The 25,359-nt window shown below is 39.4% G+C and overlaps 2 protein-coding genes across 2 annotated transcripts; one reads left to right on the top strand and one right to left on the bottom strand.

Annotated features, from left to right (window-relative positions):
- Positions 1 to 339: 339 nt before the first annotated feature.
- LOC117984181 (transmembrane protein 50A) lies at positions 340 to 3,851 on the top strand. Its single transcript, XM_034970795.2, has 4 exons — positions 340 to 541; positions 1,822 to 1,953; positions 2,306 to 2,441; positions 2,833 to 3,851. The coding sequence occupies exons 1-4, from the start codon at positions 446 to 448 to the stop codon at positions 2,940 to 2,942; spliced, it is 474 nt and encodes a 157-aa protein (XP_034826686.1). The 5' UTR covers positions 340 to 445; the 3' UTR covers positions 2,943 to 3,851.
- A 695-nt stretch (positions 3,852 to 4,546) lies between these two features.
- Positions 4,547 to 18,319, bottom strand: Ndg (Nidogen). Its single transcript, XM_034971449.2, has 7 exons — positions 18,046 to 18,319; positions 11,467 to 11,957; positions 9,725 to 11,385; positions 8,613 to 9,611; positions 7,858 to 8,032; positions 6,982 to 7,266; positions 4,547 to 6,439 (listed from the first exon to the last, which is right to left on the bottom strand). Exons 1-7 carry the CDS (start codon positions 18,232 to 18,234, stop codon positions 6,229 to 6,231), a joined length of 4,011 nt encoding a protein of 1,336 aa, XP_034827340.1. The 5' UTR covers positions 18,235 to 18,319; the 3' UTR covers positions 4,547 to 6,228.
- Between the last annotated feature and the right edge of the window lie 7,040 nt (positions 18,320 to 25,359).

The raw sequence follows: 25,359 nt of genomic DNA, 5'->3' as shown, positions 1-25,359 counted from the left end.
GGTTGCCGAATGCCGCATGCAATGTCTAAAACTAAAATGAAGCCAAAAGTATATTGCATCGTATTTGGCTCCTTAAATACTTACACAAGGATCCGGCTCTTACGTTTTTTTAGAATCGAATCTATCCCGTATTTAAATTGATATCAATCTTACCCGTTTCTACTGTAGTCTGTACTACGAAGTAGTACTTAGAAATTCTTTGTCTGTACCCCTATCAATAATACTCTCAGAATATGCTCAGAATAATATAATACTAGACTCTGTGGAAGCTTCCAATGTATGTGACACTGTCAAGTGTCAAGTGTCAGTGTCACATTTTAATATTTTTCTCTCTTATGCTTGTACTCTTGTCATTTTTATTTACAAAACCACAAATCGCGTTTTTGTACATTTGTTGAATAGGAAAAGAAAATTTTTGCACGTAAATCTATTAATTAAATTCAAGATGAGCTGTTTCGAAAACGTTACGATGCCGAATTGTGTGTGGTTCGAGAGTGGAGAGAAGCGCAACATCTACGCGTCAATATTCGCTGGCCTTTTGGTTTGTTGATGATTCATTGTTCCTAATTCCTTTGAATTTGATTTCTCCTCTCTTTACGTCATATTCCTCATTGCTGAGGGTCGTAACCCTTCCAATAATTGTAGTAGTTCTTAGGATATTAAAGTAGTGGACCCTCAGATTCTTTCGCTAGGTATCGATTTAGTTACAAATCAATAAGTCCATTTGTTCAAGTTCCATCGTAATTATTACGAAATAGATCTGCAGTCCTGTCTAACCTGAGATTCCCCAAGGTCTCACTTTTAACAAAGCACATAGAATCCCATTAAAGTGAGAATATGAAATTCAATGACCTCATTGTGTAAAATATTACTTGATCTTGATACGTATGATTTGCAAGGGAAACAACATAACTGTTTACTGTAATAATATTTTTCTAGATTATTTAAGTTTCTCACTTACAGGTCGTAGTTAAGTGCGAGCGAAACAGACAGATAACTCGACGACTCAGTTTAAAATGTGTCGACTATACCCATATTATAAATGCGAAAATGTGTTTGTTGGTTTGTATTCCAATCAGGATGCAAGGGAGCAACGGGTCCACGTGATTTGTTGCATGGGTGTAGTTAAAACCCTGGAGAGTGACATAGGCTACTTTTTATTCAAGAAAATCAAAGTGTCACCCACATGATTTTTTACAAACCAAAATTCACAAAGACAAAGTCGAGGCCATAAATAATAGAAATGTGAAAGTTGGTTGTTGCCCTTTAAGCTTGCCTCAATGGATCAATGTATTTTTTGTATGGATATAGTTAAAGACCTGAAGAGTGACATAATTTACTTTCGATGTGTATTATAAAAAAAACTATTTTGATTAGAAGCTTAGTGTAGGTATTAATTAAGCACTCTGTTTTGTTTGCGAGCTCCTCATTTATATAATTACTAGCAGTTGCCCGCGACTTCGTCCGCGTAAAGCTTCTGGGTTCTCATGAGATCAGAAATTTTCCTGCTGCAAAAAGCCTCAATTACCTACTCACTCAGTCTCACCTTAAGGCACGGAACCCAGAATACCTAAATGTTGATTTTCACATCTCTAACTTTAAAAACATAGGACTTTCATACAATGTTCAACCCCCCTTTCACACCCTTAGGGGGGAAGTTTTGAAAACCGTTTCTTAGCTGTCACCTGCGTCTGAGAAAGAACCTACCTTTCAAATTTCAAGTTTGTAGGCATTATTTTGATGAGATTTTGTGATTAGTCAGTCAGTGAGTGAGTGGTATTTTGCTTTTATATATATGTATGATTATGAATTTCATTTCAGTTCTTTGCCGGGTGGTGGTTTATCATTGATGCAGCATCAGTGTACCCGGGAGAGCTGCCCAACGCAGCTCATGTGTGTGGTGTGATGGCCACACTGTCTCTACTCATGGTCAATTCTGTTTCCAATGCTCAAGTTAGTATCATGTCACATTATTACCCATTTTTAATCAGATTTAATAGATTTAACATTAAAATGATATAATCTATACTAATAGTAATATTACAAAGACGAAAGACTCCGACGTCGCAACGCATTCACCCCTCCCCGCCTCGTCGCGGTGGTTGCAAGTCCGGTGCGGCGCCGGAGCGCATCGTGAGACACGCCACAGATATTTCTATGTAAGACGACGCAACGACACCGCTCCCGGCGCCGCACCGCCACCGCAATCCATCGTGTGCCCCCGCTCTCAGTAGTTGGGATGCCGGAAGATACAGGCAGTACTAGACAGTGGCGAATCTAAAGAAATTGCTATTACTATCTGCAGGTCCGTGGAGAGACGTACACGGGAGGTTGCATGGGCCCGCGCGGCTCCCGGCTCTGGCTGTTCCTGGGCTTCGTAGTGGGATTCGCCTCACTCATCGCAGCTTGCTGGATTCTGTTCGCTAACTATGTTAGTGCAGGTAGGAAGACACTTTTTTAACTTCATTTTGATCATAATTTTCAAGCATGCTTTTAATTTATTTGTATAGAATACTAGCTGATGCCCGCGACTTCGTCCGTGTGGAATCAGCGAAATTTATAAATGCGAAAGTCTGTTTGTTTGTTGGTTTATTGGTTTGTTAGTTTGTCCTTCAATCACGTCGCAACGGAGCAACAAATTAATGTGATTTTTTGCATAGTCTGGAGAGTGACATAGGCTACTTTTTATCCCGGAAAACCAAAGAGTTTCCACGGGATAGTTAAAAACCTAAATCCACGCGGATGAAGTTGCGGGTGTCAGCTAGTTTGATATAATATTATAGGCCACAAGGCACTGTAATTTTTTTTAATTTTCACTTTTCCTCATTCCAGGTAGCACCAAGCACACGTGGCCGGGTGTGAGTCTGTTCATGCAAAATGCGTTCATATTCGCGGGGTCTCTAGTGTTCAAATTCGGCCGCTCCGAGGATGTTTGGGGCTAGGTATTGAGACTAAGGGATAGTGTCCACCAGGCGGGACGGTTCGGGCCGTATTACACATAACACAATACGGACGGATAATACAATCATACATACTTACAAAATGCTCCCTGCACCGCTGCAGCCTGACCACTAAAAAATAATAACAATTCGGTAATTGACAACTAGTCAAATCAATATCTTTTTATCAAACGTCATAACGCGCACTTAGGGTGAAATCTATAGAGCGCACTCTGACTTTGCTTAGACTTAAGACAGAGTTAAAACAACACAGATACAGATCTCTCACATAAATCTGTCTCGTTTTAACTCAATCTTAAGTCTGAGCAAAGTCAAAGTGCGCTCTATTATAGATCTCAGCCTTATTATGCGATATTCTGTGAAATACTAGAATGTAACGTCACATTATAATGACGTACTTTTTTAGTTTAATCGATAATTTAAAATGGTTATTATAGTTAAAACTAACAAATGTCGTAGGTTTTTTGTATTTTGGAAGACCCTCTATTTAATAATCACTGAGAAATAATTTAGTAGTCAAATACCCAATTGATTAAAGTTAGTTATAAATTATAATAATAATATCGACTTAGCGGCTTACATTACTCTGTCGCTCTTCATATTTTAATTTAAAGTAGGTTAAGACTGAAATACAAATATCAAATTGTTGTTTTATTATTTGTACAATAATAATAATTTTTTAGCTTTCTGATTTTCTTTGTTGTTGTTTGTTCACATCTGAATTCACTTGAATGAAGGAAACCTAATAGCAATATCTACTCAGATGTTTCAATCGAAATAATATTACTACCTATGTTATTAAGCTGCAAACACATTACTGTGTTGTTGTGTGTCGTTACGTAATCTCGCAAAACGATCAGCAATGATACTACCGTATTCATCTTTCTTTATTACTAAAAGTATACTTATATACTTGATCTCTTAAAATGGCTTTCTTAAAGTCTACTGTCCATTTCCTCTTCATCAGATCTTCAGCATGCTCTATACATTCCTATTGTTACTAACGTATATGACGGGCTGACTCAGATGATAACGGCCGTATTATAATAATCAATGCGTCGCGTCGGCGCCCATCACGTTGACACAACGACACGTGTTGTAGTTGTACATATGTCAAAAATATAATAGTATGACGTTACATTTTTCAGCTTCTCGTACTAAATAATTACACAAAGTAACAACAAAGCAAAACAAGTAGTCCACTCTGAAGTTGCAACATGGTGATTTGCGCAGTTTATAGACTAAAGTTTAAATATACAAGCCCAGCTGAGATTTGTGTTTGTACAGTGTGCAGTCATACATACGCCTCGTGTTCAGATTGGACTACTTGTTGCTCGAATTCTCAAAAAAAAAATGAGGATCTATTGTGAAATAAATTATTTAAAAATTAAACAATTTTAAAATCTCTATTTAGGTTTAATGTAATAAATATTTAACATCATTTTTTAAACTTAACTGTCCATCCTTTTTCCACACAAAAAACTAGTCTAATTTGTCAATAATAATTTTATTTTTTAATTCTAATTCAAAAGAATAAAAAAATGTTAATGTGGGTAGAGGTAACTAAAGATAAATGAAAAAGCAAAAATGTTTATTACATATATTTACATTTAAAATAAATTTGTATTACAATTAAATCTATTGAACTTGTTTAATTTTCTCGCTTCTTATACTTTAATGTTAAGTTTTCACATGTCCACCATATAAGTATAAATATATATGAGTATTTTAAAAGATTTTATAAATAAATAATTTAAATATAAGTATATAACATTTTTTCAAACTACAGACACATTAATTATTTTCACTGTGTTGTGTTGTGTTGCAATACAATTTTGCACGACGATCGACCAATCGCCCAAGACGACGCGAGGTGCCCATGACTGATGTGTATGTAGTATGTACATACACATCAGTGTGCATTTCAGTCATTTATATAATTCACTAGACTCCAACCGCCTTTTGTCAACAACCTTTATATAATAGGTACGCACAAGACTGGTCAAAAAATTGTGGGCTGCAACTCGTTTTTACTTAATATTATACCAATTATAACAGCTTCATATTATTATAACAATTATTATTTGTTTAAACGAGCCCTTCTATATGTTTTAATTTGGTTTAATGCCTTCTGTCTTGTAACAACACACCACAACACAGTAATTCATTTACTCCTTTATTTAATCATATTTTTAAACACGCATGTGCTCTTTTGACGTAAATAATTAGTTCCACGGGTTTCCCGCAATATGGAGAGGTATTTTATTTTTCTGATTAGGCTTAATAGTCAAGAAAATGTTCGTAAGTTTAACACGGCTTATTAATAATATGTTAAAATAAATACAAAACGTACTAAATTACTATTGCTTTGGTATTGCGATTAAAACCTATAAGATCTTATTGATGTAAACTGAGTATTATTTTATTCTAAGCAAAAATTATTATGGCATTTTATTAATTTGTACTTTCGTTAAGTACATAGTTTATGATGTGGTAATTTTAACTGGCTGCTAAAACCTAACTGCGCTGCCTCTTAGGATCGAAACATACGGGCGGATAAATAATCGCCTAAATTAATTATACAAAATTGTTCACCAAGATTATGTATGAGGTATCGCGCATGTGCACGCTCTAACTACATTGGCGTATAATGCATCGAGGCAATTTGATCGGCAGTAATGTAACCTCCATGTGCTTTGACCCTTAATAGGAGTTAATAATTAATAGTGCGCCCCAAAAGAATGCACATGAACACTAACAGCGATCACGCACTCATCCGATCCGAATCCGTGAAAATAAGGATATAATTAATATCTACGACATAATATTTTATAAGCTACCATACAAAACAAAAAGGAACGTATTATCACGCACTCGGATCGGATGAGTGCGTAACCGCCGTTACCAATCAAACTCAATGAAAGTTACACGGGCTCAAAGATTTACCTTTAGATAAGAGAGCCTTGTCGCACTGTAGGTACAAGTCTTTTAACCCCCGTAACTTTCAAACTAAGTACTCGTAAGTTTTACGGAAATCTAGTAAATCACAGACACAGATATTATTAATCTATTGAACATTTTATTTTTTATTGAGTTTGGTTAATATTCAAATGAGAACCAATCTAAATTTGTATGGAGAGCACTGTTCTTTTAAGTCACACCGTGCAGTTCATTTCGGGAACATATTCAGTTAAACGGTAGGCCTATAGTCTGACTCTTGCCTTGCCATAAAGTTTGGTGTTCTTTGACTTTCTACATAGACTTAATTCTAATCCCCATTGACGCACGTCCTACTTCCCTGGCCGTTCGGCAAGCAGAGCTGGTCAGAGCCGCAGTTCCCGCTCCTGAGTCCGCACACGTTCTGCATGTTGGGGCACCTGTCAGGGGCCACGGAGACCCCATACAGCCTCCTCGATGCAGTTGCTACAGGCACTTGACCCTTTTGTTGGGTCATATAGTTCACGTACTCGATCTTTCGCCTGTAACAGAAGCACATATATTTTATAGAAGCACATACAAGCGCTAGGCTTGCCTTATCGCTAAACTTTAATAAATCTATGAAATGCCGTATAGAGGAGAAGGGGGCGCTTCTCTCACTCTCCCAATCGATAGCCAAAGAGTTGGACAACTCGTAGTCGGACTAGAACAAATATTATCTAATACTTACTGACATTTTCCAATCTGTTCAAAGCTCGTATGCCAAAGCATAAAATTAAGATGACGAGAAGTAAACCGTGGCTGAAGGAGTGTAGATATCTATGTATCTCTCTCCCATCGATGGCAATTCTTCGCCAGACTGATCAAGGAAATAATACTTACCTACGTTTTCAAATCTGTCCAATTGCAAGACAGAACAGATACGAACAATTTTCAGCGATGATTTCTCTCTGATTCGTTCGTATGTCAACGCATTTGATGATAAGGAGCCCAGCGTCACTGTAGCAAAGTCTATCTCTCCCCCAATCGATGGGCAACGAGTTGGGCAACTTGTAGTCAAACTGATCAAGGAAATAATACTTACGTTTTCCAATCTGTCCAGTAGAATGTGTCCCCGCTGATGGCAAGACCGAACGGATACGAACAATTTTCAGCGATGATTTCTCTCTCATTAGTTCGTATGTCAACGCATTTGATGATAAGGAGTCCAGCGTCACTGTAGCAGAGTCTATCTCTCGCCCAATCGATGGCCAACGAGTTGGGCAATTTGACATCCGACTGGTCAAGGAACACGCCCCTCTGGGAGCCGTCCATGTTTGCCCATTCAATCTTTGGCCCAGAGCGATTCCAGTCTGACCAGAAAATTTTCCTGTAAGTATCCAATAATAGGTTAGCCTTTTGCGGCGATAACCATAAGTTACTTAGGAAAAAATTGTAACCCCTTATTTTTTGATCGTATTTATCAACACAAATCATAAGTAAGAAAAAGTCCGACTATCACATCGCGGGACATCCGATAATCAATTTTTAAAAAAGCGGTAATAACCTAGTGTTTAAGATTTCGACCTCCTTTTTTTTCCATCGGGAGTCCGATGCCGGACACATACCACTAACTTTTTGGAGCTATGTGAGTTTTAAGGAATTATATATCACTTGCTTTAACGTCGAAAGAAAACATCGTGAGGAAAACAGCATGCCTGAGAGTTCTCTGTAATGCTTTCAAAGGTATGCCTATCCGCCATTAGCCAAATGTGGTAGGCGATGGCAAAATCCTAATTCTGAGGAGACCCGTGCTCAATAATGAGCTGGCGTTAGTCTTATAATATAATAGATTTGTTTTTACTCAAACAATGTACATGACAAGCAAATCTACTACTGGCTTAGAGTGTCCTTTCTACCGAGAAGAACTAACAAGAAACTCAACAATGGACCATTTGATGGATAAGAAAAATCAACTTACCCTAATCCAGGATGTACTGCGATTCCACGAGGATTCAACAGACCATCTTTCTCAAACAATACCTTTCTCAATTTTGTATCTATGTTAATAACTTCGATTGTTAACTTTTTAGAGTCTGTCCAAAATATGTTTCTTGCCTCCCAGTCAATGGCTACTCCCTCTGGCGATTGGACACCTGCAAATTAAGATTAGGTACGATACATAAATAATCTTTACAGTCCCACGATGTCCCGATTGCTGAAAGTTTTTAAAATAATTCTTCTAAGGGTGAAATCTATTGAGCGCACTCTGACTTTGCTTGGACTTAAGACAGAGTCGAAACGAGACAGATGTATATCTCTCACATAAATCTGTCTCGTTTTAACTCAATCTTAAGTCTGAGCAAAGTCAAAGTGCGCTTTGTAGATCTCAGCCTAAGATCCCTCCCTCAATGAAAATAATTTCTTATAAAGATTTAAACCACCAGTTGGTGCCACTTAGGCTAGAGGTTCACCGGCCGTTCACCGTTCAGTTCTTATAGGTATACACGTCAAATGGCTTTGATTCCTGATTTGGTGCCTAGATCTGACGTTCGAGTGATGCCACATCTTGTTCCCCATTTCTAAAAACCCTAATTTTGAGGGTAAACCCACTAAAATAGTCGATTCAACTGGTATGTTAGTATTCGCGAGTCGTGCTTAATATGACAGGCATGTTTTAGACTTTAAAAAAATTATACCTATGGTGTTTAATTTGGAGTTGATAACGAAACTTACCATTTGACAAAAATTCTTCAAATAGAGAACCATCGTATGACGTCCGTTTAATGGAACTAGCGCCCACGTCTCCCCAATAAATATTTCCTGCTAGACAATCTACGTCTATTCCTACTGCAATCTGATAAATTGCACTGTTCAAAGGAGTGGCAAACTCTCTCGGTGTCACTGTGAAGGGGACTCGATACACGGATGCTCCGTCACTCGCCACGAGGAAGTTACCAGTTTCCCTCGGATTGAGGACGCAATAGCCTCCATCACCAGTGTACCCATTGTTACATTTACATTCGTATCCATCCATTGTCTTCATACAAGAGGCATGGATATCGCATAGATTGATATTAGTCTTGCAGCTAATTTCTGGGTTACAAGTATAACCGTCTCCATTGAAACCGTCGAGACAAACGCAGCGGTAGGAGCCCTCTTGCGGGGCACAGATTGCATTAGCGCCGCAGTCGTTAGTGAGGTCGCAGGTCTTTTGTCGTGGTACGCAACTCAAAATACCATCTCCCTCGTAGCCTTCGTCACAGTGGCAATAACTCACTTGGATAATCTCGTCGTATAAGCAGGACGCATGCTCAGCACATGCGGCTCCATTGCACAGTTGCGCATCAAGAATACACGCATCGCTTTGGTCTTTGATGTAACCCTCGATGCATTGACACACATACTCCGTCGTATTCGGATCTGGTCTACATTCGGCGTTATATTCACAGTCAGAATTATTCGTGCAGCTGAAGTTCGGCCTGCAAACGTATCCGTCACCGTGGTAACCAAAATCACACACGCATATTAGTTCGCCCGCGGCCGTGTCAACGCAATGTGCGCTGGGACCACAACTACAACTAGGCCCTGAACGTTCTATACACTCGTAGGCGTCACCCTCGTAGCCTTCGGGGCATACGCACTGGCCTTGTTCCTGATCATTGGATAAATATGTTTCCGGTGAGAATGAGCACATTGCATTCGGTGGACAATCTGTGTCGCTCCTGCACTTAACTGAAAGCAAAACAATATTCCTGTGAATACTTAGTTACATTAAAAATTAACGACTCTTTAAAACTGTTAGATAGTAGACTCTAATGTTTCATACAAAACACTATTTTACTCACTTGAATTGTCTTTCTTTTCCTCATTATTATCACCGTTGTAAATATCGATGCGGCACAAGTCGTTATCTCTATGTTTGAAACTTGAATACCCAGGAGGGCACACACAACCGAAGGCGTCACAATTTGGTAGAACATAATCTTCATTATATTCGTTGTCAGATGATACAGGGGTAGTCGATTGTAAAGGAGCTTGTTCAGATATATCAGTAACATATAGTACTGTGGTTGTATCGATGAAATTTTCGGTGGTGGATGAATATGCATAAGCACAGTAGTAACCATCACCAATATAGCCAGGGTTACATTGGCATTGGCGACTTCTAGTGACTTCAGAAAATCCACAGAAAGCGTACGGCGAACAGTTGCTGCATGTGGTATCGAAACATCTTTCCCCGTTTCCAGTGTAACCAGGATTGCATAGACATATAGCTTCTTCTGCAGGATTATCTATACATTGCGCATTAGGGTCACAAACCTTGTTTCTACAGCGAGACTCTGGATTGCAACTAATTCCGTTTCCTTCATATCCATTTCGACATCTGCATTCAAAACCGCCGTCGTGATTATAACAATCGGCGTTGGTATCACAATTGTGTGTTCCAGCAGCGCACTCGTCAACATCCACACAAACGGTTATTTCTGAATAGTAAATACTGGTGAAACCCGACTGACAAACACAATTGAACGAATCCCCTTGTGCTACACATGTGCTGTGGACTCCACAAGACTTTTGACCTTCTATACAAGGATCTTCTCCTCCGATCACTTGAATCTTGTTACTGGTGCCATATCTGACAATGTTTTCTCTCGGTTCGTAGCCCAAATAATTTTTAATAACTTTCAACGTCAGTGGAGGCTCTTCTGATGGTGGAGCGAATTTGCACGGATTATACGAGAACGTTTGTGAAACCCTCTCTACATACTTTTGACCTGTATTTCTATCAGAGAATGTCCGCTCCGACGCGCTGTTTATTACACCCGGTTCAACAATATTGTACTGCTCTTCATATTCAGATACTTCAAGTCTGGAGCCAGGGCTTATATGTGGCAGGGTTCCGCGTATATCTGTATCCAAAGATATCTGGTCGAATACATCTTGACCAAAGTATTCTTGAGTAATGGTAATTCTGTCACCAGATGCAGGGAAAAAAATATCTGCAGTGTGATTGAAGATTCCTCCTGTTAGTTGGTAGCCATTTAGTGCGGAACCGGATGGTTTTGCGAACAGCCAGCCTATCACTCCGCCTAGGAGATTTAAAAGTTGCAAGCTGCCTCCTAAGCGAGTTGGAGCTTGGGATAGAGCTGTGTATGACCTTCCATCGGCGACGACCACATAGGCTTGAATGTCGACGTCGTTTAAGTTCTCATTGTTAATCACTCCGTTAAGTTTTCCGTGCACTCTTATTGGGAGGTCGTTTTTGATGCAAGTTTTTCCATTTCCATAAAAGCCCTCGCTGCACTGGCAGCAGATGCCTGCTTGGTAGTCGACGCATCTCGCTTGCAGATGGCACACGCTGGGACCGCTCTGAGCACAGGTTTTAGATTCTTCTGCTACTTCAACTTCGTATTGATCATACTGATCGGGAACTGCTACGAGGCCGTCTTTTGGTATGTTTCCCACACGAAACACATATTTTCCGGGTTCTTGGGTATTTGACCATCTGCAAATGTTGAATTTTTAGTTAAGTATAAATTTAGTTAGGTAGGGCAATAAATTTGATCAATTTAAATGAATGACTTACGAGATGATATTTCTAATTTGGTGACTGCCAGAGCCTCTAAGAGTGAAGATGCGGCCATCTTCCGCGACAAAGCCAGCCTGGGCTTTCGCATCGGGCAGCTCTCCTGGTGCTGTCTCCCTCTGAATCCACTGGATCTCCCTCTCAGGATACAGCAACTCCACAAAACTTTCTGTGCCATTGCTTATTACGGCAATTTGGAAAGTGTTTTTTCTGTCATAGCGTTGTTTGCTAGAGTACGTTACTTCTAACCAGCTAGCTATGAAGACGCTGGTCGGCTTGAAATCGTAGTATTCGTGGAAGTTGTTCTGTACGCTTTCCTCTGCTTTAAGGAGGACATAGGACTCGTTGGATTCCCGGTAATACACCGTGCCTGTCTCTGTAGTGTCGATGTTGGAATAGAAGGCCGCTATCGAAGGGTAGGGGAGAGGGAACTCCGCGTTGAGGAAAGAAGGGATGTCAGACCTGAATGATAGCACTCCGTAATTGTTGACCTGGAAGAAAGAGAGAAAAGAACTGTTAAACTTGAGATTGGTATATATAAAACATGTAGTTTAACTTTAGAAGTTGAGCGTCTCGCATTTGGAAATTTTATGAGTCGCTTTTTCTCGTGCTAAAAAAAAAGTTCTCAATACAGATTAAAGCTTGCGAAAGTGCTACCTTTCTTCATTAAAATGCAAGTTGGAAAATAAGCTTCAATATATCAGCTACCTAAAAGTCCCTTTATAATAACAATTTTTTCATGGGTCTGTCAAGAAACCCATAGGGTCATCATTCATCCAAGTATAGGGTACTTCCGTTGACCTAAAATCATGAAATTTGACAGGTAAGTAGGTCTTATAGCACACGTAAGGGCAAAAATCCGAAAACCGTGAATTTGTGGTTACATCAAAAAAAAATAGTATTTTCAAATTTCAAAATGAGATTAATATCGAAGTGGGGTATATGTAAGGGCTTTACCTGTACATTCTAAAACAGATTTTTATTTATTTTTATGCTTTAGGAGTTTTTGATTTATCGTGCAAAATGTCGAAAAATACGATTGTAGTACGAAGCCCTCGGTTCGCGAGTCTGAATCGCACTTGGCCGGTTTTTTTAATGTACATACATATATTTCGTGATATAAGTATATAAAAAACCGGCCGGTATGCGCTTAACGACAATCGTGCTTATAGCTAAAAAAATCAACATCGATGAGGACTAGATTTGTTTTCTCGACATTTGCATTTAAAGAACTCCAACCGTTTTAATAGTTAGGCACCTTTTACCATTGAGCTAACGGCGTAAATTCTATTAATAAAGCAGCTGAGCTGACTTTACCTAATTATTACAAATTTTATTTCCAATCAGCAATCGTCACATTTCTTACGTAACAGACTACACACTAGTTTATCTCTCACGATTAGATAGGTACCAATGTCAACTATGACCTCTCCGTGATAACAGTACAGAAGTTACACTGAAGACACTCAAATTCTATCAAATTTGGTAACGTTAAATATGGTTCTTAAATAATTGAATAAAGTGCGAGTCAGGCTCGCGCGACGAGGGTTCCATACTACAGTCGTACTTTTTCGACATTATGCACGATAATTCAAAAATTATGATGCATAAAAATAAATAAAAATCTGTTTTAGAATGCACAGATGAAGACCTTTCAAATGATACCCCACTTGATATAGTTATCTTACTTCGAAAATTGAAAATACTAATTATTAATTCATGACCACAAAATATTTTGTTTTGTGTGATGTAACCACAAATTCACGGTTTTCAGATTTTTCCCCGAATGTCTGCTATAAGACCTACCTACCTGCCAAATTTCATGATTCTAGGTCAACGGGAAGTAAGTAGTTTCTTGTAAGCCTGTAGGTTTCTTGACAGACAGACAGACAGACAACAAAGTGATCCTATAATGGTTCCGTTTTTCCTTTTGAGGTACGGAACCCTAAAAATCATGATTTTTCTTTATTTTTCATAATTAATTAGAGTCCGGTCAATATTGGCGTTCCCAACATTCGCATCAATTTTTCTTCAAAAAAAGGAGGAGGTTCTCAATTCATTTGAGACGCGATTACTCCGTCAATTATGTACCGATTTTGATGATTTTTTTTTTGTTTTGTAAAAAATATTATTATAGTTAGAACTACAGTACCTAACTGTATACCTAATATATTCGGTAATAAATTAAATTTTACTTTTTAGTGTTTGTGGTTATTGAAGTTACTACAGTCGTATTTTTTCGATATTTTGCTTGATAAATCAAAAACTATGATGCATAAAAATAAATAAAATCTGTTTTAGAATGTACAGGTAAAATCCTTTCATATGATGCCCCACTTGGTAGGTATATTAATCTTACTTTTAAAGGAAAATACGTTTGCTGAGGCAGTGGCGTGCAGGTCATAGAGGCATAAATGCACTGCTTACCCCAGTTGTATCAGCTCAATGCATATTTTTCATTATGACCTGCCAGCATTGATTTAGTTAATAAATCAATGCCTGCCAGTAAACAGGTTCCTACCTAACTAATGCCTACCCTAGCTTAAAAGCTTTCTAGCGATATCCAGACCGAAGCTATGACTCCTCTAAAATACGACGAAACGCTTCTAGAAAAGGTACGTAGTGCCCCGTCCTCTAGTTTGGCTCGTCTTGGCGTCTGATTTGAACACATTTATTTTGTGATGTAACCACAAATCCACGGTTTTCGGATCTTTCCCCTTACGTGTACTATAAGACCTATACTACCTACCTGCCACATGATTCTCTGTCAAAGAGAAGTACTCTACAGGTTTCTTGACAGACACGAAGTGATCCTACAAGGGTTCATTTTTCCTTTTAAGGTACGGAACCCCAAAAATAGTCCAAGACCCAATTAAAATGTTACAGCTACTAGGTAATGCTTCTGGTGTCCGAGGCAGTTTATTTGAGTCCACGCCTTTATCTGTTTAGAAATAGAAATATCCATACTCAGAGTGCTCAGAGGTCCCGACACTAGGCCGATAAGATGTTACAAAATTTCTGAATACCGCATAAGTTTATTTTGCTTTAATCATCTACTTAATTATACATTTATTACTATTAACCATTGTGTTATTAATGTTATTATCATAAGTACTGTCAACGGTTAATTTGTTGATAATTGATATGTAATTTCTGAATGGATAATCGAAATATATAAAAGGAAAAGGTGAATGGCTGATCTATCAATGCACAGCTCAAACTACCTACTGGACGGATCGAGCTGAAATTTGGCATGCAGATAGCTATTATAACGCAGGCATTCGCTAAGAAAGGATTTTTCAAAATTCAACCCCTAAAGGGGTGAAATATGGGTTACAAATTTGTATGAAAGTCTGTCAGTTTTGAAGTTAGAATCGTGAAATTGTGTATTTGTACTAACTGTTACAAACGTAGAAAATGTGTATCATGGTTTTTGAAAAATTTTGTTTGTACTAATTGGTGTATGAAAGTCTGTCAGTTTAAAATAAATCAAAGGGGTCAAATAGGTGTCCGAAATATGTGTAGTCCACGCGGACAAAGTCGCGGGCATAAGCTAGTAAGTACATAAAATTAATGGTAGGTACTTATAAGTATAGATAATCTAACAAATTATTGATACCGATCCATCGAACGAAAAACTAAGGTATCACATCCCATATAACAGCCCAAAAAGAGACCAAACCATGACCAAACGCTTTCAAGGTTTATGTATACCTATCACATCTCCGTAACTTTTAAATGCTGGAACAGTGCGACCAAATCCTAGTCAATCAGCTAGTTTACCTAAATTAAAATAAAATTGTAATTTATTATGCCTACTTTATTTTTTAATTCTGAATTTTTTGGGATCTTCAATCACTATGTGACTATGTCAGATCCATAATAACCTAATTTAAATTCTCTCTATCTTAAGTTAATACATTATATCCTTACGTTTCAATTATTTTTAAAATAAATTCAAAAATAATTCTCGCGGCTGAGGAAAAAGGCACCGCGATACTTTTAGGTTGTTGAGTCAAATACCTACACCGCTGCGTTATGGGCCCTCCCCTTCTCGCGAAACTGCAATTCGCACATTTTTGCAACGCATCTGCTGATAATGTGCTTATTTGGTGCAGCGGACGGAAACGCTCGTGGGTGTAGGACACATCGGTCACTGACTGCTCACTTCGCGATTAATCCTACTCAGTATAACATGAGACCTAAGCCGTGTGACGTCAGAGTACCTACGCAAAATAACACAGTACATACACACACACAGGGCATAGTAATACAGTCTCCTATTTTCGGTGCTAGTATATACTAGCACATTAGGTTTAAATAGGTAGACATTTTACATGGGTATAGTTTAAGACCTGGAGAGTGACATAGTAAAGTAAAGTAAAGTAAAATATGCTTTATTGTGCCTACACCAAAACCAAAACAATAGAAATATAACAAAGCATAACATAGCATGTACAATAGGCGGCCTTATCGCTAAAATAGCGATCTCTTCCAGGCAACCTTAAGGTATAAAAGGATAAAAAAAAAGAGGAAAGGAAAAGGAAAGAAAAAAAAAGGAAAGGGAGGATATCATAAAAATTGAAGAAAGCGGTGTAGTAATTAAATAAAGTAAATACACATAGGCTACTTTTTATCCCGGAAAATCAAAGAGTTCCTACGGGATTTTTAAAAACCTAGATCCACGCGGACGAAGTCGCGGCCATCAGCTATAGCCTAATATTTGACATATCGTCGATTCAGGATTCAACCGAGATCACCCTCACTCTAGTTCACTCTGGTATCGATGCAAAGTAAGTATCACTTGTTTACTTAATTTAGTTAAAGTGGTAGATATCTATTGTTTTAAGTTTCGGTCAGTGGCCCAATTCGATAGGTTGGCCGGATCATTTCAATTTACATGTAACTTGGCGCGTGTAAGTTTAATGAACACCTCTATGGCGCATCCGTAAGATGTCCCAAGTTCGACTCTTGGTTCATCATCATCAACCGATAGACGCCCACTGCTGGACATAGGTCTCTTGGTAGGGACTTCCACACGCCACGGTCTTGCGCCGCCTGAATCCAGAAGCTCCCTGCGACTCGTCTGATGTCGTCCGTCCACCTAGTGGGGGTTCTCCAACACAGCGTCTTCCGGTGCGAGGTCGCCATTCCAGCACCTTGGGACCCCATCAGTTGTACGAACTATGTGCCCTGCCCATTGCCACTTCAGCTTTGCAACCCTTTGAGCTATATCGTTTACTCAAGTTCTCCTACGGATCTCCTAATTTCTGATTTGATCACGTAGAGAAACTCCGAGCATAGCTCTCTCCATCGTGCCTCGCCCGCTGAGTGACTCTTAAGTTTTTTTATGAGGCTCATGTCTCGGATCCATATGTCATCACTGGAAACACGCACTGCTCGAAGACTGGTCTTCAAGCACTGAGGAATTTTGGACTAGAAGACATCTCGAAGCTTCAGAAGAATCATAGTTATTCAAAATGCGGTTCAATAAAAATACGCATCTCCTTTTTCTCAAGACGATTTAAAGTTATTGTAAGCGAAAACATAAATTGGACATTTAAAAAATTGGCACAGTGCAGTCCATAAAACAGATTGTGCATCAACAACCGCTCCCGGGCACTATTTTGGGATAGTACTTATTGTGTCAACTAAATTATTTCGGTTTATTTGCGTGCCATTTTGTAAAAATGCATTTTGTTTTTCGGATTGTAAATTTGTAAATTGAAAACGATTCGACAACGCAAGAAATAAAATTAGATCACATCTGAATAACGCCAAAGTACCGAATTACCTACCGCCATACATAATACCTACCTATAGAAACTAGATCCCATCAATGGATACAAGTTCTACTTATATTGATTTCTAACAAGCTGTAGAACCCATAAACCTAAAATTAGAGAAGAATCAACTGAATAAGCACCACCATCCAAGGCATCTTAGCAATTGGGATACAACCTACCTAATATACTTTTAAACTAATCATGTTTATTTTACCCACGACAATAATACCTACGTACCTAATTAATATTAGGTTTATCGTGGACCCCTGTATCATTACGTCATTACTGAGTAATTGTATTGTCATAGAAACGATAGATTTCGAAGTTTCACAAGAATCGCTTCAGTAGAAGAACAAAACCGTTTATAACAACATCGTTTATAATGACGTATCGTTTATAATGTCCAAAATGCAAGTCCTACCTAGCTACTGCCTTTTGCGACCTAATAAGCATGGTCCCTTCAATGTTGTTTTAACAAATGTTCTGTGTAATTGAACAATCCGTTACAAGATTTGAATACGAAGCTAAATAAACGTCTACCTGCTAACGTTCGGAAAGTTAGCACGCATTCAGTTTCTTTCTTGCTGGTTCTTCTCGGTAGGAACGACATTCCGAACCAGTGGTAAATTAAACTAGTTGACGATTCAAAAGCACTTGTACAAGTTTACTTGAATAAAAATCTATTCTATTCCATTCGTTCAGAGATTTAAGTAGGTACCTAGGTACCTACGTCAGAAATATTGGCCTGGATCTAACTGCAGAAGCAGATAACGAAAGAAGAAAAACTACTCACATAAATAGATTCATACGTCTCGCCAAAGAACACAATGGGAACTTTCAGTGGAATCTCAGGTGAAGAAACGTCAGCTCCTCTCGGCAACCGCTGGTCCAGACCTGGCCCGTTCGGGTAGAACTGGTCCCTGGTCACCGCGGTACAATGTCCTGCCAAGAACAGCACTAGGACGACACCAAGCGTCCACATCGTAGCAAGTTTCCTGTCGCACTACCAAATAATGATAACATTCGGGGCGACTTGTTGACGAATTCGTACAGAGCACTTATTTGTTAGATGTTCCCGAAACAATTTGCACATTAAATTATGTTCAAAAACAGAATTAAAAAACAATCGTTAATAAGTATTGATTAGGGAAATTGGTAATTAAAATGAAGCTTTGAATAACAACTATGTAGGTAAGTATCTATTTACATTTAGACAATTTTAATTGCTACCTATAACTGCAAACACGATTCAAGTCAAATAAACAGATACTAGTATAGGTTATAAGTACATCGTACATTTACCTAGTAGCAATATTTTCTTCCTGGCCCCAAAAGCTCAGTGAGAAAGTTAGATTTAGATGGCAGGCCCACATCTACATACCTACCTACCTAAATGAAGATTCATATTATTATTTGAGTAGATAGGTATGGCGTACGTGAATCGTGATCAAATCCAAATGAAATGAGGAGATCCATAGGAGAACCAGAGTAAGTTAGTAGTAACCGACATACCTTGACGGGTTGCAAAGCTGAAGCATATTATATTATACTTATTCTGTGGCTGAAGTGGCTATGGACAGGGCACATCCATACTAATATTATAAATGCGAAAGTGTGTCTGTCTGTCTGTCCGTCTGTCTATCTGTCTGTCTGTCTGCTAGCTTTTCACGGCCCAACAGTTCAACCGATTTTGATGAAATTTGGTACAGGGTTAGCTTACATCCCGGGGAAGGACATAGGCTACTTTTTATCTCAAAAAATTAAAGAGTTCGCGGGATTTTTAAAAAACCTAAATCCACGCGGACGAAGTCGCGGGCATCATCTAGTAGTTAGATAAATCAATTTAGACGTTGGGGTCCCAAGGTGCTAGAATGGCGACCTCGCACCGGAAAGCGCAGCATTGGACCCTCCACTAGGTGGGCAGACGAGACGGCCGTGCCCGTGGCGTGAGAAAATCCCTATAAGAGACCTGATGTCCAATCTACTGATTTCTTTTTCTACGATATATTCATTTCTACTCCTTAATTACTCTGTACCATTGAAAGGGCTGTAAATCAGTGAGATAAACATAGTTCAAGCTTTAAATCTAACAAGGAACAGTTAAGAGTTACGACTGTTCAGTTAAATGTGATCTGGGTTAATATGGTTGTGGTAACTTTGATCTTCGGCTGCAACAAAACACTGCGAATCGCGACGGAAAAGTGTCCATTGTGGATCCTAGAATTTTTAAAACCCGGAAAAGTGTCCATATGTGGCTTCTAGAACTTTTAAAACTCAGAAAAGTGTCCATATGTGGCTCCTAGAGTTATTAAAACCAGGAAAGTGTCCATATATGGCTTCTAAAACTTTTGAAACTCGGAAAAGTGCCCATATGTGGGTCCTAGAACTTTTGAAACTCGGAAAAGTGTTCCTATGTTGCTCCTAGAACTTTTAAAACCCGGAAAAGTGTCTATATGGGGCTCCTAGAACTTTTAAATTCTTCCCATCACTCGTTTGCGAATGGTAGAGTGAAACCCCGTGAACGGTGCTAAACAATTCAATTTAATTCAAATTTTTATTATTGCGAATATGGGTAAACAGTGCAGATATTACGAAAACAAAAAGGTACAGCCAAATTCTGCCTATTAGCATGCAATATGTATGTTATGATATACCTACCTATAACAACGTGTAGGTACATAGTTTTGATAAAATTAGTCACATTAAATACTTAGTCACAAAAAAACAACAGTGTGGATGGTTGTTTCGACTTGATTCAACGTGATGAGAATATCCGTAAGAAAAGCGGAGTAACCAACATAGCTCAGCGGGTTGCGAAGCTGAAGTGGCAATGGGCAGGGCACATGGCATGTGTGGAAGTCCATACCCTGGAGTCTAGTGTCAAATGTAGGTAACTTTTGATGCCTGCCAGTGTATGTGAAGCCTCGACGATTGGCTCTTCTTCTTCGTCGTAACACTCGTGCCCGCGATTGGCTCGTTGGTCGTGTCATCACGAAGTGATGTTCTTGGCGGCAGATGGTAGACGCCTCACGAGCATTCTCCACTTCCCCCTGCTGGCGGACAGTCTGGTACAGGGCCGGCTTAAACATATTCGGCGCCGGGGTGCGAAAGTCAGCCCTCCACCTATTGCAAATCAAATCTAGGTAGATATTCGCAATTTCGTAAAACGAGCACAAATTTTTCCGTCAGCCTTCGAGGACTGTGGGGCCCTTGGTCCGTGGGCCCATGGCATTTTGCCCGGCTTGTCACCCTATTGTTACGCCATTGGCTGTGCCCGCGGCTCCGCTCGCGTGGTCACATTGTAGCAGATATCTATCGGCGGTCGCCTTGCGCCCCTTAGGACTCTGCGCCCCTTGAACCCCCGGGTAAAGACGGCCCTGGTCTGATACACTCGTGCACGGAACCATCCATCGCGTAGGCGACCTGCCGACGTTTTATTACAAGTTTTCTAACGTCGTGTTGTGAACGCTGCCGCTACGCTTTGATTCTGTCCTTACCTTGTTTCGGTTTGTTTGAAGGGAATTTACATCCTTTCTGGAAAGCTATAAACTAGAATTAACTTTGAATTGCGAAACTGACGGTTCATTGTTTGATGATAGTAACTTTATACCTGCTGGGTTTGGTAGATAGGTAATATTACGACCATCCCTTCCTTTGAAGTAGACACAGAATTTAGAATAAATAGAAGTGGCCAAGAAATGTTGTTGATTTCAAGATTTTGAAGTAGGTAGGTACCTACCTATCTAAAACTATTAAAACTTATCTTGTATAATAATATGACGTTTTGTCGATCTCAATGACAGAGACAGTGCTCTACAAATCTGATATCTCCTTCTAAAAGTCGATGTACCTATATTACTTTCGGCCATGTACTGTAGATACCTAGTTGTATAGTTAAATAATATTTTGAGTTAAAAAGTAAAAACCACCGATAAAGTTAATTGCCTAGTTAACAAAAATAATGCTGAATTCGTGTGAAATTAGCAGTCTTATCAAGAGACGTACTATCAGGTCAAAAGTCAGATAATAAGAAAGAGTAACGACCAGTATATATAAGAATAACGATACTTATTAGGTATGGTTTTATCTCTGGTGATAGTGTTTTCCGTATTACCAAACAATAATTTATTTTTATGTATTTAAGTAAGTATATTTTATTGTACACAACACAAAGTAAACGTATACGAAAAAACCGGCCAAGTGCGAATCAGACTCGCGCACTGAGGGTTCCGTATTACAATCGTATTTTTTCGACATTTTGCACGAAAAATCAAAAACTACTTACTAGACCTCGTTCAAACCAATTTTCGGTGGAAGTTTGCATGGTAGGTACTTAGTAGGTACATCATATATTTTTTTTAGTTTTATCATTCTCTTATTTTAGAACTTACAGAGGAGGGGACGACGACGACGACACATTTTACCACTTTGGAAGTGTCTCTCGCGTAAACTATTCAGTTTAGAAAAAAATGATATAAGAAACCTCAATATTATTTTTGAAGACCTATCCATAGATGTATGGGTTTGATAAAAAAAATTTAGTTTCAGTTCTAAGTATGGGGAACCCTCAAAATTTGTTATTTTTCTATTTTTGTGTGAAAATCTTAATGCGGTTCACAGAATACATCTACTTACCAAGTTTCCACAGTATAGTTCTTATAGTTTCAGAAAAAAGTGGCTGTGCCATACGGACGGACAGACAGACAGACAGATAGACAGACATGACGAATCTATAAGGATTCCGTTTTTTGCCATTTGGCTACGGAACCCTAAAAAGCTAACCCGGTGTGGGATAGCGCATGACGTGTGGGTGTGCGGGGCGTCGCGTCCCCCCACCTCATACCCCGATTGCCATCTCGACAATATGTAGCTAGAAATCACCGAGGAGTAAACCAAGTCTCTGGTAGGAATATGAGGTTCACAAAAGTTTATCACTGCAACATTTTGAGGCCATAAGTACATTGACCGCACTCATGAATCGAGTGCAAAAATATCTTCCTAAATCCGTGAGTTTCATCCCGAAAATGCATCGAGCACACGGCCTTGGCATTTTGCCCTCACAATATCGATAATATCTAGGTACCTTGTAGCTAGATTATTCTCGAACAGAATTATCTTAAACTAGATGATGCCCGCGATTTAGGTTTTTCAAAAATTTTGCGGGAACTTTATGATTTTCCGGCATAAAAAGTACCTATACCTTATAAGTAGCCTTTCACGGCCCATCCGTTCAACCGATTTTGACGAAATTTAGTACAGAGATAGCTTGCATCCCGGGAAAGGACATAGGCTATATTTATCCCGGAAAATCAAAGAGTTCGCACGGGATTCTTAAAAACCTAAATCCACGCGTAGGAAGTCGCGGACATCATCTAGTAGGATATATTTTTTATTCAAATAAACCTGCACAAGTGCGTATCAATCATACTCGTATTCATATGTGCAGGGTTTTGCCATTTCGCTAAAGTTTAATATGAGGCAATCAATAAACATGGGAAAGTCACGCGCTCGGTAAGAATAACTCTGTCTTCCAAGTAGAGTGTGTAGGCATTACAATCGCAGCCATAGCAATGACCAACCGACTTTAAGGTTACTCTAATAGCCAAGCTGTTCTTAAGCCTTGGCTAGTTTCTCGACAACCTTTCTACACATACAAGACTGCCATAAGGGGCTAAGGCTGTGGAAACACTCGCCATGTCGAATGACATCACCTTGCGGCGCAGTGGTTCAAAGGACAAACGAGGCAACAGACACGCTAGCATGCAAGGCAACGACATTGAATATGAAATGGCCAGAACCTATCGTACCCATACCCTTCAGTGAGTATAAAATTTGGTTAACTAACACTTAAAAAGCATTCCCAACTGTGTACAAATTTAACAGATTGCAGAATTTGCAGGCAAGCCAAAGAGGCTTTCCCTAACATAGACCAACGACAAACTAACAAACTACTCCGCCTGGAGATAAACTTAGGAAGGTGGTGGGACTCTATACAAATACCTTTTATTATACTTAGGTGTCATCGACAGTCGTCTGTGCAGGGCCTGCATAGAGGTCGATAAAACACCGACGCACATGCTGCTAGAATGCACGGGCGTGGCAGGACAATGCGAGCGCCATTTGAGATCCCCAAAATGAATCCATGACACCCTCGGCAGGCAATCTGGGCGGTTTACTCGGCTTCTTTAGCGAGCTTGGATGGCTGGAGTGAAAACTTCGGCGGGGAAGAGCAATTATTGCACGCACAACAAACGGAAATGCTGTTATTCTAAGCGGAAATGTTTAAGTGCGGGCACCAGACCAGTGAGAAGAAAAAAAAATGAGGTACCTACAACCCGTCGGAATTATCTGCGCACCTCGCTGGAATGCGCTTCCGCTCGTGCTTCCCCGCAGCACTCCCATTTTCGCCTATCCAGTACCCAAAGAGTATAATATAAAGACTACGTTCTGCAAGTACCAGTGCCAGTACCGTTGCCAAGGCAAGCACGTTGCATGACGTCATTATGGCAGGTTTGCAGATATTTCCGACGGGTTGTAGGTAGGTACCTAATCATTTGGGGACATTCGTCTTCTGGGGTTACGTGATATCCCTAGAAAATACCTAAGTAAAATCAGAGATTTCGCCTATTTCCCTGCGAATCCCAGTTTCCGATCAAATCAAAGTTTCCGCGGAATTTTCAAACAATCCACGCGGACAGAGTCGCGAGCATCAGCTTGTTACTTACTACCCATATTAATGCAAAAGTGTTTGTTTATTGGTTTGTCCTTCAATCACACTGCAACGCTGCAACGGATGAACGTTTTTGCATGGATAGTAAAAGAAGTCCTGGAAAATGACAATAGGCTCCTTCTATCCCAGAAAATCAAAGAGTTCTCATACTAAGGATTTTTAAATATGTGCCTAAATCCACGCGGACAAAGTCGCAAGGTGCAGCTAGTATAAAAAATCTGTCAAGTGCGAGTCGGACTCCCATACGAAAGGTTCCGTATTATCGTACAAGAAATAACACTTTTAATTTTTTTTTTTCATGGTGGCCATTAAGAAATTTTTATTATTTGTTGTTATAGCGGCAATAGAAATACACATTGTGAAAATTTCGGCTCTCTACCTATTCACATGTTACAGTCCGCTGACAGACAGACGAAGAGACGGGTAATACATGATCACGTTTGGCATCGTTCGGGTACGGAACCGTGAAGAGTACATGAATAAATAAATTAAAAAACCGCTCAAGTGCGAGTCAGACTCGCGGACTGAGGGTTCCGTATTACAATCGTATTTTATCGACATTTTGCACGATAAATCAAAAACTACTTACTAGATCACGTTCTAACCAAATTTCGGTGGAAGTTTGCATGGTAGGTAGTACATTTTATATTTTTTTAGTCTTATCATTCTCTTATTTTAGAAGTTACAGGGGGGACCAGAGGGTTACCACTTTGGTAGTGACTTTGGAAGTGAAACCTTAATATCATTTTTGAAGACCTATCCATAGATAAACGTATGGCTTTGATGAAAAAAATTTTTTAAGATTCAGTTCTAATTATGGGGAACCCCCAAAATTTATTGTTATTTTTTTCTATTTTTGTGTGAAAATCTTAATGCGGTTCACAGAATACATCTACTTACCAAGCTTCAACAGTAGGTATAGCTCTTATAGTTTCGGAAAAAAGTGGCTGTGACATACGGAGGGACAGACATGACGAATCTATCATCATCGTCAACCAATAGACGTCCACTGCTGGACATAGGTCTCTTGTAGGGACTTCCACACGCCACGGTCTTGCGCCGCCTGGATCCAGCGGCTCCCTGCGACTCGTCTGATGTCGTCCGTCCACCTAGTGGCGGGGGTCTTCCAACGCTGCGTCTTCCGGTGCGAGGTCGCCATTCTAGCACCTTGGGACCCCAACGAATCTATAAGGGCTCCGTTTCTGCCATTTGGCTACGGAACCCTAAAAAATAGCTCAATAAGTTTCGTGACCTTTACACGGTATTGTTATCAAAAAAATGCAATGCTAACATTGCCGACGTGTCTCAATCATTCGAAACTATGCGTTTGTAATGCAATAAAATTGTTGATATCATGATGCAAGTTGATGTGTATTG

Source organism: Maniola hyperantus, chromosome 8 (genome assembly GCF_902806685.2).
Source record: "Maniola hyperantus chromosome 8, iAphHyp1.2, whole genome shotgun sequence".
Taxonomy (NCBI): Eukaryota; Metazoa; Arthropoda; class Insecta; order Lepidoptera; family Nymphalidae; genus Maniola; species Maniola hyperantus.
The sequence above is the reverse complement of the archived record's forward strand: the minus strand, read 5'-3'. Positions and strand labels throughout refer to the sequence as shown.

Bases quoted from the DNA above. Each gene is read 5' to 3' on its own strand.
- LOC117984181 (XM_034970795.2), top strand. From the start codon at position 446: ATGAGCTGTTTCGAAAACGTTACGATGCCGAATTGTGTGTGGTTCGAG. The intron at 1,954-2,305 runs GTTAGTATCATG...TACTATCTGCAG, and splicing joins ATTCTGTTTCCAATGCTCAA to GTCCGTGGAGAGACGTACAC. The intron at 2,442-2,832 runs GTAGGAAGACAC...TCCTCATTCCAG, and splicing joins CGCTAACTATGTTAGTGCAG to GTAGCACCAAGCACACGTGG.
- Ndg (XM_034971449.2), bottom strand. From the start codon at position 18,234: ATGTGGACGCTTGGTGTCGTCCTAGTGCTGTTCTTGGCAGGACATTGT. The intron at 7,267-7,857 runs GTAAGTTGATTT...GGATACTTACAG, and splicing joins GCAGTACATCCTGGATTAGG to GAAAATTTTCTGGTCAGACT. The intron at 6,440-6,981 runs GTAAGTATTATT...CTTCTGTTACAG, and splicing joins TACTGGACAGATTGGAAAAC to GCGAAAGATCGAGTACGTGA.